The sequence below is a fragment of the Antechinus flavipes genome, chromosome 4, assembly GCF_016432865.1.
Source record: "Antechinus flavipes isolate AdamAnt ecotype Samford, QLD, Australia chromosome 4, AdamAnt_v2, whole genome shotgun sequence".
Lineage (NCBI taxonomy): Eukaryota > Metazoa > Chordata > Mammalia > Dasyuromorphia > Dasyuridae > Antechinus > Antechinus flavipes.
In genome coordinates, this window is record NC_067401.1 from 415,691,774 (window position 1) to 415,708,533 (window position 16,760).

Sequence of the window (16,760 nt, forward strand, 5' to 3'; positions counted from 1 at the left end):
GTAAGATATATTTTTTTAAAATAATAAATCAGACACAGGCAGCTAAGGTGATTTCTAGGCTCTTTTAGTATCCTTAAGATGAATGACTTCCAAAGATTATGGAAATAAAGAATGGTACTTTTGTTGACATAATACTAATAGTTAACATTTAGGTAGTGTTTTGGGGTTTGCAAAATATTTGAGCTTTACAACAATTTTGTGAGGTAATGTCCTATGATAATTTTTTCATTGCAAATGGAGAAACAGGGAAAGGGAATGACTTGCCCAGGTCATAGGTCTAGTAAGTATCTCAGTCAGAATTTGAACTCAGCTCTTCCTGATTCCAAGTTTGGTACTTCTTTGCTTGTTCTCCCTTAGCTACCTTCATCTCCAACCTCATGAATCTAATTCATATTTTTTTCCAGGCATATTCATTTTGAGTCACCCTTCACAAAGTAATTAAGAAGATAAATATGATTATTTCAGTTGGTATATTCAGTTGAAATATCCTTATAACTACATTCAAGTATCTCCAATTTCATTATAAAAGACTTTTCTTCATTATCCAGTGATTTATTGGCTCCACTGGAGGCTGGAGAGAGAGTACTGAAAGGGGAGAAAAAAGGTCAGAAAGAGAAGGGAGGAGGGCTTTAGCAGAGGAATAAAACAGATTAGTTCAAGCTCCCAGTTTTGCCTACTGGTCAAGTACAGGAGAATGATATCATCAAGAAAATCAAGATCTTGTTCAAAGACACTCTTCTAAAGTAGACGGACTCCCGGAGGTCCAATGACATTGCGTTTCTCTTGTCTAAACTTTTGTCAAGCCAACTGAGGAGTTGTTTAACAACAGTAAGAGAGTTACTTAAAAATTAGAATGGAATGATGCAGTCCCCAGCCTTCAAGCACAGGCCCACTGAAGTGATTGGACACATGTTGGATTTCTGTAGGATGCTTATTCTGGTGGAGTTGATCTATGTGACCTCTGAGGTACTTTTCAACTCAAAGATGGATGTGATGTATTTAATAGCATCTGAATATATTTTCATCATTCATATGAATGAGTTATTCCATTAGAGCAGATAATTCAAATTCAGAATCAACAACATATACTAAATATCTACTTAGGTAAATACACTGTGCTAGTACTAGGATTAAAAGATTTTTTAAAAATGACAGTGGTTGCCCACAAGGAGATTAAAATCTGTTGGGTGTGGTAGGGGAAGTAAGATACAGAGCTAAATAGGTCAGGGCTAAAAGGGAGAATATCAAGATTAAAAAAGTGCTCAAGGAAAATGTGAGGAGGGAGAGATAATTTTCAACTAGAGGTTAATATCAGGGATGATGTCATAGAAAAAAACAGTAGGAAACGAGCCTAAAAGGAAGATGAGGATCCTCAAAAACAAAGATAAAGTAGGAAAACATTCAAAGCCCAAAGAGAAGCCTAAACAAATGCAAGTTGACAAAAGTGCTGTTCTAGTCCAGCACTACTACAAGAGCCAGTCTGGCTAGCTGTGGGGCAAGTGTATGAGGGAAGTAACAGAAAATACAAATAGGAAGATTGGTTAAAAATGAGAGTTAAAAGATATATTCAAGACAATTCATGCTTAAAGAAAAAAAAGGAGGGGGCACTACAATAATTTGTGGAAATCATTTCCATTGAAGCTTAATATTTCTACTGCATATTCCTAGTTGCACTGAAATTGGGATACAATTAATCAGAAGGAATTCAGGGATAATTACGTAATTTTATCTTAGTGTTTTAAATAGTGATTTATATTTGTTTTGGTTGTAAAAATGGCTTAATAGTATTTGTAAACATTCATCTGTGAAGTAAGGGTATTAGAAGCAAATGATCTCTGGGGCCTTTCAAGCTTTATTACAAAACAAATGAATTTTATTATAGCACTTGAGAAAGAGCCACCTTTCAATATTCAGTAATCATAAGACGGCAATTTTAGAAAAAAAATGACACTAGCTCAACTCTAAGCTGGGCTTCATACCAAAGAACAGTTTCTTTTAAAAAAAGAAAAACCCCAAGCCTCTCCCCTTCTGTGACTCATTACGAAATTAAGTTGTTACAAGATAAGAATCGAAACTAGTATGCCGAGCAGCTCCCCCAATGAAAGCAGATTCACCTCAATGCAAGGCAGTCTGGCATAATACAAAGAATCACAGATTTAAAACTGGGAAGAGATCAAAGAAGTCAACTGGTTCAAAACTCCTGTTCAAATCATGAATCTTGTATTGAAATCACAAATAAGTAGCTTTCCAATCTCTTACTGAGGCTAAGAAGAAACTCAATTACTTCTTGAGACAATGCTATCAAAAAGCCAAGTTGGACTCACTTCTGGGAAATTTTTATGTGGGAAAGACTGTAACTTCTACCCATTGATCCAAGTCCTTTTTGTTAGGGCAGTTAGCAGAGGAAGCCTGGCTCCTCCTCTGAATGCTGGCCTTTCAAATATATGAGACCTCTCTGCACTGTGATGCAATGTGGTGGTGGGGAAACTGGATTGTCATCTGAGCTCTGTCAGGTACCACCTAACTGACCTCAAACAAGTGACTTTCCCTCTTCATCTGTAAAGCAAGAATGTTGGACTAGACCCCAAACCCATGATCATTTGCCTCACCCCTCCAGCTCCAAGATTTTCTCTTCTTCAGCTTAAACATGTCCCAAGTTCCTTAAACAAATCCAAATGGCAGTTTCTAGTTCCTTCATTATCCTGCTTGCTCTCTTTTCCTCTGGATGTATCTCAATTTGCCAAAAGCTTTCCTGTGTTCTGAACAGGCCACAGTATTTCAAATGGGATCTGCCTAGGAAGGCCACATAAGAACCATTACCTCCCTTGCCCTGGACATTAAGCTTCTTTTTATGTGGCAGTAAATCATATGCACTTTTTTTGCTAGATTATAGCCTACATTAGCAGATGCCTATTGAGTTAGAGATTCAAGAAATTTGAGGTCTTTTTCAAATTAACTATTTTCTAACCATGTAATTTACCCCTCCCTCCTCAAAACTCTGAATCTGAAAGAAGTCAAAACAAATGAAAAATATTTTTTAGAAATCCATGAGTTGAAACAATTGTTTAATAAACAAATCTGCTAGCTTATAATTGCCTATTTTTTTGTAAATCTGAAACCACAACTAACAGTTCAGAATGCTGTTGTAATAGAGGATATATTATTTTTGGTACAGTAAGTCCTCAAACCTCATTTATATTCTTAGAATCACAAATCAGAAATTCCACAAAGAACAAATTAAAAAGTCACCAACCTGTTTCCTTCATTTTAGTATTTCCATTTGTCCCAAATGAGGAGTAATCTGCAACAAAGAACAAAAAAATGATGAAAACAAATTACATACTGCCTGCCACCCATAAGGAAGCAAGAAGCAGTGTTCTTCTAAAAATCAAAAATGGCAGAATTAATACATAATTTAAAAAGAAAAATAAAAGGAAGGAGGACATAGAGGCAGAAACCCCCGGGGAAGGAGAGTAAAGTACCTTTTCAATTCATCTGATATTATTACAGTCATGTATCTTTTAGGTATTAGTCAATGTACTGATATTAAGACTAAGTAGAGAAGAATCTTACAAGGAATGTGTTATTTCAGTCCCTCCTGATGGAAAAGCAACTAGTAGCCAATACAATTATTTAAAAAGCTTTGGTCATAAAATAAGTATAAGCAAAAGCATATATATATATACCTGATTACTCAAGAAAATTTTATGGTTCTAAGACAAAATCTTTTGGGTTTTTGTTTTTTTTTTTTAATTATCAAGAAAATTAATAGACGTGAAAAAGTTTTTCTTAATCTTAAAATCACCATGGTAATAAATTGAACTATAAAAATACATAGAAGATAAGCTCTTACCAGATCCGGAACTTTTTATAGGTGGTCTAAGAAGGTCAGCTAAACCTGTAGTATCCTCATTAGCTATTAGTATGGAAGAAAATACATTTAAGTGATTAGAAATCATAAATATACTACACATATACATATACTGATTTTCTCTTCTCACTTCTAACCAATTCTAAACTTGTCACCTATCAAAGAATAATTTAATGTCAAAAGATCTGTGATTTAATACTATTCCAACCTTTTGGTAGGTCCTTTCCCATTCTACTCCCTTCCTTCCTTTAAAATCCAATCAATCTGCAGGGCTCCTTCTGGAGATGAGCTGCCCTGGGCTTTTGCTATGCTGGCCCTTACACAACAGACAACAGACAGTGTCTTTGCTGTCCTGTGCTCAAAGCCTTTCCAAAGCTAGCCAATATTTGCCCTTTGTGAGTATCTGACATTTCTACACTATGATGAAAAATCAAAACTGGGGCAATAGTGATAAGTCCTAGATTTTCCTCAATTCAAAAAAAAAATAAATCTCAAAATATATAACTTGATTTAAAATTTATCTCATGTTTGTCATTTTATAAATTATCTTTGGAAATTTTAAATTCAAATTTGGTTTCCAATTACCCAGTACATTATTTTTCTACTTTAGCCTGAATTTACTTAAGAAATGCAAATTAACTTTAATTCCTAAAAATTTAATATTAAGTTAGGAAAAACAGCACTGCAAAACTAATTTGCTTAAAAAAATAAAAATAAAAAGTGTCGCCCCCTTCCCTCCCTGGACAATGTATTCTCAAACCAACATAATATTTATTTTAGTTTAGCTAATGCGCTACATTAATCATTAGCATTTAAGAAACTTATCAAGCACCTTTTTTTGCTAGACGCTATCCTTAAAGTGCTACTCCAGCATTACACTGAGGTGGGTGGTTGCAGGAGTGAGATACTAGAACTGGAATCAGGAAGACCACAGGCAAATCCAGTTTCCAGCACTTACTAGTTGTATGATCCTGGTGGAGTCACTAGACTTCTGTCTACCTCAGTTTCCTCAAATCTGAATGGGCACAGTAATAATAACACCCTCCTCCTAGGATTGCTTATATAATGGCTGGCACCTAAGAGGTGCTTAATAAATGCTTGTTTCTTTCCTTCCTTCATTATGGCACAGAGATGATTGATTTAGGTTTCTAGTGGGCCAGTGGGATACAAGTCCTCCTATCAATCTGCAATGGCTTTGAATGTAGGCTCAATGATTATTGGAAGACCAGTTCAGGTCAATTTGGTGAGATCCATTATGAAACTGGCTTCAGGGTGATGAGTTCTTTGTCTTTGGCAGCTCTGGCAAGACTTTCTAAGAAAATAGGCTCTGTACTTATCATATCGTTTCCCTAGCTCTACAGCATAGATAATGGCATTGATGATGCATCACTTAAAAATATATATTCTTTATATATTAACATTTTCCCTTAAAGCAAAACTATTCAATTAAGCAACAATAATTCATAAGTTACTATATATGCCTTTCCTATGACAGGTGCTGCAGCTACAAAGGGGAGAAAGGGCATCAGCCCTGGACAGGGGATCTGATACATCCATGAGTAAATTAAAAAGTAGCATATGACTGTAGGGCAGGAGGGAACTAGGATGGAATGCTTTCAGCTCCATACCAGCATGGCCTCCCCTCCTCAAATTACCTTTTATTTCCCTATCTTCAGATAAGAGAATAGGAGAACAAAGCCTGAGACCTCAAGTTGAAAGAGACTAGTCCAACTCCTGGTTGTGATGTACAAAAGGCAAACTCCAGCAGGCAGGGTTTATTTGCTTCTTATCTCTGTGTCACCAGCACTTAGCACAGGGCTTCATAGGTAGTCATCTGTGGCACAGAACCGAGGGAGCAGCACCTGAGTAGAGCTCTGAAGGAAGACTTTCTTCAGCAGGCAAAGGAGCAAAGTTCAGGCATCAGAAGGATGAGAGTAGTCTCCACAGATGCAGGGAGGTGGGAGGACACAGGGCAAGGCAGAGGAAAAGTTTCTAAGTGCCCCCTGGATATGTGGAGGAGACTTGTGTAAAATTCTATAACGGCACCTCAGGCCCAGACAGGAGAGGACTGAAGGATTCAAGTACTGTCTAGGCTAATGATTCTCCTGACTACTTATTTAGCCCTAACCTCTCCACTGGCTTCAGTCTTCTACCTCCAACTGGAGTCCTCAAAACACCTTAAATTCAACACCTCCAAAACTGAACTTCCTTCTTAAGCTCTCCCTCCCTAAATTTCCCTGCTACTGTTGAGGGGGCCCTTTGATCCTAACTTTCCCACCAACCCTCTCCATCCCATGGTAAATCTGTTGTCAAGTTCAGCTATTTCAACCTTTGTAAATTCTGACATTGCTACCACGCTGGTGCCATCCCTTATCACCTCAAGCCGGATCTCCTGAGGTAGCATCTTTCAGTTCAGTTCAGTTCCACCTCCACTCAGTGGTCAGATGGATCTTCCTAAAACAATATCATACCCCTGCTCAGTGCCTCCCTGCCAACTTTGGCTTTCAAAGCCCTACCTAACCTGGCCTTTCCCCTACTTTCTAATCCTAATCCTCTGTACCCTCCCCCACATGCCCTCTGACCCAGTGGCCCTCCTTGCACAAAACTCTCCATCTCTTGGCTACAAGGATTTTTTCTGGCACTCTCCCATGCCTGGAAGGCTCTCCCTCCTCATTTCTCCTTCCTGACTTCCTTCAAATCCCAGGTAAAATCCAGTCTTCTACAGGAAGCCTGTCCCCAGGCCTTCTTTGTCTTAACGTGCCTTCTTTCTGTTGCTAAGTGCCAGCCGGTCCTGCCCATGGCTTGTGTGGGGTTGCTTCCGGGTTGTCTCCTTCATTAGGCTGTGATCTCCTTGAGAGCAGGGAGTTAATTTTTGTCTTCCTTTCATCCCCAGCACTTAGTGCAGTGCCTGGCACACAGCAGGTACTCAATACATTTGTACTGGCTGTCAGAGTTGCCTTGTCCTTCACTGGCAATAGGGATCATCAGGGTCAGATTGGTGCCTTAGAAAGATTCTGGTAGCTGGGTTAAGATGTAGGCTAGGGAGGCTCTTCTAATGGCCCAGTGGAGAGGAGGTGAAGGCCTGAAGTGGACTGATCTGTGGCCACATGAAGAGGGAAGCACAAATGTGTGATGCTGCCAAGGTGGAATCAAAAGGCCAAAATGGATTTCACTTCATTCTTCCCAAGGCTTTTAACCTAGCAGTCAACAGCCTTTTTCAGTTCTTATTTCAGCTCTTTCAGCCTGGCCCTCAGAGCTCCAGTAGCAATTCTGAAAGGAAGCCTCTACTTGTGAAGATGAGTGGAAGCTGACTTGGGGTTTCTCCTGGTTAGTGACCACTCTTCTCTTAGCTTACTGGGCCATTTTCCCTATTACTCCCCCGTCTCCCTTTTTAGGAATCATTTTTAGGTCCAATTAAATCAAGGTAGGCCTGTTCTGCTTTCTCCTTTCAGAGCTATTTCAGTTACATCCGCTCCAATCCATAGCTATCAATTCAACAAATAATTAAAGAGTGGCTAGTGCGTGTGGTTGCTGTGCACCGTGCTGAGGAATGATTTACGGGAGCAAGACAGAGGTCTCTCTCCTGTGGAGCTAACAAGAGGATGGGGAGAAGTTGTGAACATTAGCAGCATTAGCAAAGGCCTCATTAGGGAGTTAAAGGAAGACAATGGAGATAGCTGCTTTGGCCCAAGCAGAAATCTGGTTAAGGAAAGAGGGAGGAGTCCAACTTAGAATGGCATTTCCGGCCCTAGGCTTGATTTCAATCAGTCCTCAGGGTGGTTTTACTATGGTGACCAGTGATGGAAAAACTCATTTCCACAGAACTGAGATACTCTGGGTAGCTTTCCTGTAGAGGCTCTCCAAAAGCTTCACTAGAAATTCAAGGCCTGGTTGATGGGAAAGTAGCATGAAACAGTGAAAGCACTCCGGAGCCTGAGGTTATGAGTTCACATGCAATCTTATGCCTATTGCCTCAGTGACACTAGGCAAAGTACTTGACCTTCTTGGACCCTCAATTTCCTCATCTGTAAAATGGGTTCTAACTAAATGATGTTCTGAGGTTCCTGCTAGTTAATCTATTCTCCTCTGACCTGAGATTCCCTGAGAATTTCAGAAGTGGGTTCAGCTTTTGTCCCTCTATCCATTTTAAATCATCTCTTATTTCCTATTCCATGTCAACTCTATGAATGATGCCTTTTCCTATTAAGGAAAAGCTCCTAAAGGGCAGGGGCAATATTACTAATTTGTATTTGTTTCCCCAGGATCTAAGCACAGTTCCTAGACCCTATTAAGCACTTAAGTTTTTTTATTCATTTGTTCATTCTTCTAAGATGGGGGTTAGTAACCTCTTTTGTGGCTCAGACTTTTCAGAGTAACTTTTTTTAAATGTATTATGTGAAACAAATAGGATTACAAAGGAAATAAATTATGCTGAAATAGTTATTAAAATATTAAAATATTTTTAAAAAATATCCTAGGGTTTAAGTGATAATATAAAGACGTATGTATCATTTTGGGCAAAGTCTGGTAACCAATTTGGCTTCACTCTTATGTAGCAAACACTCTCCTCCCTTTCTTTTTCTCTTCTCCCATTCTCTATCCTTTTTTCAAAGGGGTATTGATTTTTTCAAAACATCTTTTGTACTTACTAAATTGCTTTTTTCCTCTTTGTCCTTATTTAAAAATTAATAGATGTAGCTAGTTGGCAGTGAATAAAGCACAGGCCCTGTCCTGAGTTCAAATCCAGCCTCATATACTTGACCCTTATTAGCTGTGTGACCCTAGGCAAGTAATTTAACCCTAAATGCCTTGTACCCTTCTCAAAATTATTGGGTTGAATATTTTATTTTTTTCTAAGACAGAAAAAAAAAATCAAATTAAGCTTCTTTATGTATGAGAAGACTGAAATTGAGGGCCTCTCTATGATCTCATGTACTCTTGAGGTTTTTTTTCTTGTAGATCATTTGCTCCAAGTAATAAAGAATAATATTATGTAATAGTCTTTTAGGAAGATTAATCTGGTAGCATTTGGGAGATTGTTGTACTAATGTAGAAATGAAGAGATAAAAACTTAAAGGTAGGTAGCAGATGAAATGAATTAGAATTCTAAGGAAGAATTATTAGGTTTGTTGACTATAAAGGAGGATTTGATGGTATATGGAGGGAAAAGAGGAAGGATTCTATTTGTACTTAAAGTTTTTGAGCCTAGGTTAATAGTGATGCAACTTAACATAATGTGTTTGGCTTGGAATATGTAGAATTTGAGTTGTAAATAACAACAAAACAATAAGCATTTCTGTAGTTTGCAAAGTACTTTATACAAAATAAATCATTTGATCTTCATAACAATCTCAGGAAGTAGGTATTATTACTACTTCCATTTTACATGGCCATAACTGTGCTACCACAGTAAAAATGCTTGGATATTTCTGAGGATAACTAATAGAACACATAGTAGGGCTTCAATATGCAAAATTAGCTCAATAAGTAATTCAATTTTAAAGTTGGGGGAAATAAAAAGCTATTAACATTCAAGCTCATATAAAAAATGTTTGATAAACACACTAATAACTAGAAAGCCATAAAAATGTATAAATCTTATCAAGTCCTACTCAGATATTCTGTAATAGAATTGATTTTGGATTTTCATCAAAAGCTACATTAAGGGAATACAAAGTTTAGGCTCTACTAATCTAGAAAGCTACTAGGTACAAGATGCTAATGAATTATGGCTACTGCCCAAGGATCAGCAGAGTGGCTTACCACCAGAAGACTAACAATTAAGTGATGAATATTTTTAGTCACAGCAAGTCACAAAAACAGAGAAGGATTACAATCTGTTTTAGTGGATAGAGGTCCCACAAAAAAGGTAAAAAGGAAAAAAGGTAATGAAATACAAGTGTGTACATTAACTCTGAATCTCCAAATTATTTTGTTACACTGAAATTTTGCTATATTAAGTGGGTCACACGTTAGGAATTGAAATTCTAAAGATTTTTCCACTGTTAAGATAGAGGCATTGCAGTGGATAAAGCTTAGGACTTGGGAGTCAGGAAGACCTGAGTTTAACCCCTGCCTGGCACTTACTAGTTGTGTAACCTTGGGCAAATCAATTGATGCTTGTCTCAGTTTCCTCATTTGTAAAATTGGGATGATAGCAGCTACCTCCCAACGTTATGAGGATAACATAATAATTGTAAAATCTTCTGCAAACCTTAAAGCAATATATATGTATATGTATATGTGTGTGTGTATATATATATATATATATATATATATATATATATGTATGTATGTATAGTGCTAGCCACTCTTCTTCTTTTTAGCTGATATAGGAAATGACTTCTGCTATTGATAATATAATGCGGTTATGCTGAATAAAGCAGCGTCTTTCAAGAGATAATACCATGTGTATCACCATCATGTTATGCTTTATTGTCAGTCATTAATCCTTACTGGATAAACAGCATAGCAGTAGTTATTCTAGTTCTCCTTCACACTTATAATAATAATTTACAACTGATATTTATATAATGCTTTAAGATTTACAAAGTACTTTACATGTAGATATTAACACATTTGGTCAGATTTGAAAAGAGAATTTGTTTTCCTGTAATCATTCAGTAAAGCTACCCACTGGACAAGATTAACAATTTAGTTTTACTAATTGGTCTTCTCTATTTTGAAGGACTTCTTAAGCTGATTCCATTATAGGCTAACCTTAAAATCATACAGATTTTATCAAATATTCTGCTAATAAAACTAGATCAAGAATTTTATTTTTAAAAAGGGGGGAAGGGAAACTTAATCAGCAAATAGCTCTGAGATGCTTTAACTCAACAAACATAAATTAGCTTTCTTTTATTATCTTACCCACTCTCCTGTATCATCTCATTTGCATCTAAAATCCTTTATTTTCTGTCTAGTTCATTAATGACTACATCCCAATAGGATGATTTTTGTTGGTATTATCAAGAAGCAGGAAAAATATTTTGTATTAACAACAATGCAGTACTAAATGCAATCAGACATCTGGAATACTGTGTCCAGTTTTCTGGATGCTATAGTTCAGGAAGGACACTTAAGCTTGAGAACAGAAATAGTACATATTCTGAAAAATCAACTTTAAGAGACTTGATATGCAGTCAGATGGCAAAGAATAGCAAATGACAACAAGAAAGAAAAGCAGACTTTTCTTACCTGGTATCTCTTGTACTCTCCTGACTGATTTCTTTGAGACTGTCTGGCTTATGATGGTTTGGGAAGATGGTTCATCCTCTAAAGAACAAAACATATTAACAGTTAAAATTGAGCACATGTGTACAGGGAGAAAAATTAATTCATTCAGCTCAAGTGCCTAATCTCCTTGGGCTGAAAGCATTCATTGTTTTCTCAACATATTTTTTAAAACAAAATTTCATTCTACCTTTCTCTATTCATATTCTACTTTGTATCATACTTATTTGTTATATTCTCGTTTTCCTCCTTGGGGAGAAAAACTGTATCCCAAGCTTTTAAATGCCATTCACATAGTAGTTGTTGAATAAATATTGAATATAATATCTTTTGCACACATTTAAATTTTAAATTTTTAAATGTTAATGTTTTAAAGCTATTTCTCTTAATATCTCCTACAAGGCCATAAGTTATAAGATTTTATTCACTTATATTCTTTTTAGCATCTAGCACAGTACTTTGCACACAATATAGGCAATTAATAAATTTTACTGCATTAAAGTTAAAAAAAACTTGGATGTACAAAGTCAGAAATAGTACAAGTAGTTATGAAGACATATGAAAGTGGCCAGAAAGAGAAAATATGTCTACATATATTCAGGTTTACTAGAAAAGTATGCAGAAGTAGTATAAAAGAAGTGAAACCAGTATTTCCCTTTGGGGCCTTCTACTATGTGGACAAGATGAGAAAGGAAGGATAGGCTTTCATCTTCACTGAAGGACTATACGCTCAAGTTGATGAGATGAAAAATCCACTAAAAAGTAGAGAACATAGTACTTCTTTTAACTTTTCTCATTTAGTGATCATCAATTGAACACTCATTATGTGCATTGTTATTGGGGATAGGATACAGAAAAAAATATCAAGACCCCAAAGCTACCCCCAGGAGTATTTATCTTGCTACATGTGCATAAACAAACACACACACACACACACACACAAAATTATTTTAGAGAAAATATACAAAATATACAATAAGGCAGCAAATCTGAGTGAGTGTGAAATGTAAAATCAACAAGTCTTCAAATGTCATCAAATGCCACAAATGGAAATAATATAACTAGCTATAGAGAATGGCTCTGGGAGTTTTTGATTATCATAGCATAGCAGTGAAGGTAGCCTTCTACCTTCTGGGTAACTTTCAGTATAAGACAGTTGAGACAGTTGGCTGGAGTAATGAGGGGCTAAATAACTTCCAAAATCACAAGTCATCTCATGTCGGGATCAGAATTTCAATCTGGATTTCCTGGCTTCAAGGTCAGCTGGATAGACATCACTTTGCCTCTTATGATACACATAAGATATACAAAAGACACATACACACATAACACACTTATTTTCATTTTACTTATGATGAACTTGAAATTGAGGTCTAGGGACTCCATTAGGTTGTGAATTCCTTGAGGGAAGGAACTATTTTTTGATTCACACACAGTAGGCTTGCTTGACACACAGTACGCACTTAATAAATGTTTAATAATTGAGAGGTTAAAAGACAACAAAATGATCTTTTAGGTTATTCCCCTACTCAATAAACTTCAGTGGCTCCCTACTACCTTCATGATCTAAATACAAATTCCTTTGGCTTTTAAAGCCCTTCATAACTGGCACCTCTTATCATCTTTGAAAAGTCTTGTGCTTCAGTTCAGGCAACACTAACTCTACTTTTATTTCTTGCACACAACTTCTCTCTATGCCTTTTCATCAGCTATTCCATATTCCTAGAATGCATTCTTCTTTCTGCCTCTTGCTTCTTTCAAGATTCCAGATTCCAATCCTTTCTTCTGCAAGTTGTCTTTGCAACTTCCTCAACAATACAGTGACTTTTCTGAGATTACCTCCAATTTAGCCTACTTATATATTGCTAATATATATTTTTATCTTACAAATGGATAGCTGTTTGCATGTTTGTTTCCACCAAATTAAACCGTGAGATATTGACCATAGGGAGTTTTTAATTTTTCCCTGTATCCCTAGCACTAAGCACAGTGGCCGGCATACTGTCAGTGCACCATCAATGATCTCACCATAGTACTCTGTAAAATTCAAACTCCTGTGTCTGTCAAACCTCACTAGTGACTCACATCCTTTGCATGACATTTTGCCTATGAGTCAGTGTCAACCTCCCACCTCCCTCCACAAACACACACCTTGGGGGAGTTTCCAACCACTATACCTGGAATTACCAAACCCAGGTGTAGCCCTCTCCCGCACACACAGGCCCTCAGTACAGTGCCTGACACAGAGCAGGTACTTAACAGATGTTTCCTGGCTTGAATTCACCTTGTGTCAGGTTTCTTCATAACCAGAGCAGGTTCTCATCTTTTCTTCTTGACTACTTCTTTTCCCTTCCCGCTGCCACTCAAACTCTTTCAGGGCAAGGACTCTCATCCGAAGGAGATCTCTTAGAGGAGGAAAGACTTCAGTTTGCTGAGTCCAGTGGCAGTGGACACTCCATCCTCCAGCATTTGCATCAGTTGATCCTCCTGCCTGGGATACCCTTAAGTCTTCATCTCAGCCTCCGGCCTTACTTCAAAAGTCCAGCTCAAACCCCACCTTCTACTCCCGACCTCCCCTCCCCCCTTAGTGTTAATACCTTCCCTCTGAGGATTACTACTACCCCGACCCCCCATTACTTCTGCAAGTCTTATTTATGCAAGGTTGTTTTCGTGTTGTCTCCCCTGCCAGATTAAGCTTCTTAAACCCAGGGGTGCTTTTGGCCTTCTTTGATTCCCCAGAGCTCGCACGGTGCCTAGCACACAGTAGGAGCTTAATAAGTGCTTACACTAAGATCTCTCAAGGAGCAGGACGAATGTCAAAATTCCCACTAAGGGTGGGGTCAACGCTCCCCATCAAGCACCAGGGTTAAATTGCCTCTCCTCTCTTTCTCAGCAGGGGGAGGGGATGGCAGGTGAGAATGGGGCCACTGGCCAGAGCATCCGGGGGAACCCCTTCTCGAGGAAATGTGCCCGGGGAGCCTCGGCGAGGTGGGGGCTGCTGAAGGATTGTTCCGTTCTTGCCATCCCAGTCCCTCCTTTCTCGCCCTGCTAGGACGGCCCGTATCCCCCCCAGAGATCCGGCGCTCCTCCAGCTCCACTAGCACCCGATCAATTTCTTCCTCCACCTCCACCTTCTGGTCTCCCATCCAGGAACCCATCCCTCGCGAGAGGCCGAGACTGGGACGAAAAGAGGACCCCCACGGGGCGCGGAGCAGCGCCCGCCCGAGGCGCGAAATATCCCTCCCGCCCAGGCGCGCGCGCCTCTCCAGCCCGTTACCTCGGCGGCGGCGACCGGCTCCGCTGCCCTCACCTTCGGAGGACTGCAGGTCCCGCAGCCCTCTCCTCGTAGTGGCTGGCGAGGGGGGCTGCGGTGTCTGGGCCTCCTGCTGTTGCAGCCGGGTCGTTCTTCTCGTATTCATCTCCACCGGTCCAGAGCGCGAGGGGCGTGCTTGCGGCCGAGACCTACGGTAATAATAGGCTCTCTCTTCCACTTCCTCTCTCTCAGGCACAAGGCGGAACTCTTGTGTCGAGGTCCGCTTTTCCACCGGAGCACTTCCCTCGTACGCCAGCGGCTCGAAGTCGCCATACACTTGGGGCGGGAGCTCCGAGAATCTCACTTCCCGTCGGCGACTACGCCGAGCTGAGGGGCTTCCGTACGCGAGGGCGTTTCTTCCGCCGCCATCTTGAGGTGCGGACGTCCGTCTTCCTTGTCGCAGGGGGGCCCTAGGGGTGACGTGCGCTGTCCACCCCTCGAGCTCCGGCTCGGCGCGCCACCCTTCGCCTGCCATGGTCCGCGGGCCTGGGCTGGCGCCAGCGCGGCCTGGGGGCCGGGTGTCTCTTCGGAGCGGCGGCGGGGACTTCGCGGCCGTCAAGGAGGCAGTTGCGAGTCGTCGGGGCCACTAGGGCCTCCACTTTTGTCGCTGTCGCTGCCGCGCTGTCCGGCCTCCTCTGGGCCCATGGTAGCTCCGAGGGGTTGTGAGACAGGCAGTGCCGGGCTCGGTCAGCTGCTGCTGGGTGGATGTCATCCCCGCCCTACTGGCCTCAGGCCCGAAGGAGGAGGAGAAGGAGCGGCCGGCCCTTCTTTGGGGAGCCGGCCCCAAAGAGCACGTCACGGGGGCAGCGGGCAGGACGGCGGCCGACCTTGGCCGGGAACTGCTGTGGCGCAGCAATCCTGATCGGGGCCGCCGGACCCTGCTCTTGCCTCTGTGCCGCCCGCTGGGGGGGCTCCCCCGGGCTCGGCGGGGGCCGCCAAACCTTGGGCCACCGGCTCTCCGAAGAAGTCCAACCCGCAGCAGTAGCTTTGAATCCATTTCCTTAAATCCCAACAAGCCAAACCACTGCTTTTCAGCATGGGTCCCTTTCCGAAGCTTAAGTGCCCAATCTGTCAGCTCCCCATTCGTTGTTGTCCCGCTCCTGACCCAGTTCAGAGTCGAACGGAGGGCATTCACGTTTTGCACTTGAGTAATGTTTTTGTAGGAGAGAAAAAAAAATGCTTGTTAACTGAAAAAAAAAAAAAAAAAAAACACCCGCCAAGTAGAAGTGTATACAGGTTTGTTATTTTCAGTCACTTGAAGGCAAAAGCTACTGTTTTTGAAATCGACTATTAAAGTTGAGAAATCTACACAAAGAATGACCGAGTCACTTTCCAAAAGCAGAATTTGAGTAACGCAAGAAATAACAAAGTTTATCAATTAGCCATGTAATAACACTAAAATGATTTTGGAGAGCTGCTTACAAATTTTTGAATGACTGTGTGCTTGTTCTGCAGCTGGACTACTTTGTTAGGCTTGCTGGGCCGCTTAGTTCCTCTCTTTAAAATGAAGAGATATTTTAGATTTCATGGAGCTCTAAATCTATAATCCCTTTAGAAACTGACATTTCTCTATTGTGAAATTAAAGAGTACTTTCTGCTTCATTAGCAGTTTGGTAAATTTGGCTCTTTCTGTTTTTCCTTTTTTAATCCAAATAAGCTTATTTTGGATATCATTCTATAATTCCTAAGTTTAGTTTACTATCAAGCACGCACTTAATAAGTACTGAATCTGCCCCAGAAATTAGAATCTTAAAAACTAGGTAGAAGCAAAACAATAATATACTTACATTCTTCTCTTAAGAAGCACTTTGAAATCCCCAGGATTACCAGAAGTAGCCCTAATTGGTGAAAAGCCTAATGTCTTTAAAAAAAAAAAAATTAGGGACACAATAACTAACACTAGTCTAACATTTCTTTGAGGCCAGGGAAGATGATTTAGTGAATGAATAAGAACTTAACAGTTTTGTGTAGAGGCATGACAAATACTTGAGCATGCTTTGAAATTAAGTTTAAGGAATTTAAAGTCCTTACAATCTTATTTAAACTACTCTTGGTATATATGAACTTAAAGTATCTCAAATTTTGTTTACATGCTCACAAAATCAAGAATTAATACTTAAAAGCTTGCTGTTATTTGGTTTTTATCATAAAATATAGAAGCCAATTACAATATTGGTAAAGGATATTCTTTATGTTAGGTAACACCATACAGAGAGATGTAATAGTGCTTTTAAAAAACAGTAATTCATTTTTTCACATGTTTGGTATGAACCCTGGTCTGCAGTAATATAATAGAGCAAAAGTCAAAAAAAGGAAGACTACTAAGGAAGAAATAGCTCT

The 16,760-nt window shown here is 39.7% G+C and overlaps 1 protein-coding gene across 2 annotated transcripts in view; it reads right to left on the reverse strand.

The window, feature by feature from the left end:
• The window catches only part of TOR1AIP1 (torsin 1A interacting protein 1), a 34,646-nt gene extending 19,743 nt beyond the window's left edge, over positions 1–14,903 (reverse strand). The window contains exons 1-4 of one of the 2 annotated variants that reach the window (XM_051998846.1): positions 14,418–14,903; positions 11,072–11,149; positions 3,854–3,916; positions 3,254–3,301 (exon numbers count right to left, since the gene is read on the reverse strand). In XM_051998846.1, coding sequence (XP_051854806.1) covers positions 3,254–3,301; positions 3,854–3,916; positions 11,072–11,149; positions 14,418–14,895 — 667 coding nt within the window. In that variant the 5' untranslated portion in view covers positions 14,896–14,903. Of the gene's footprint in view, positions 1–3,253; positions 3,302–3,853; positions 3,917–11,071; positions 11,150–14,384 lie in introns of both variants that reach the window. The other variant, XM_051998845.1, reaches the window with a different exon arrangement.
• Between the last annotated feature and the right edge of the window lie 1,857 nt (positions 14,904–16,760).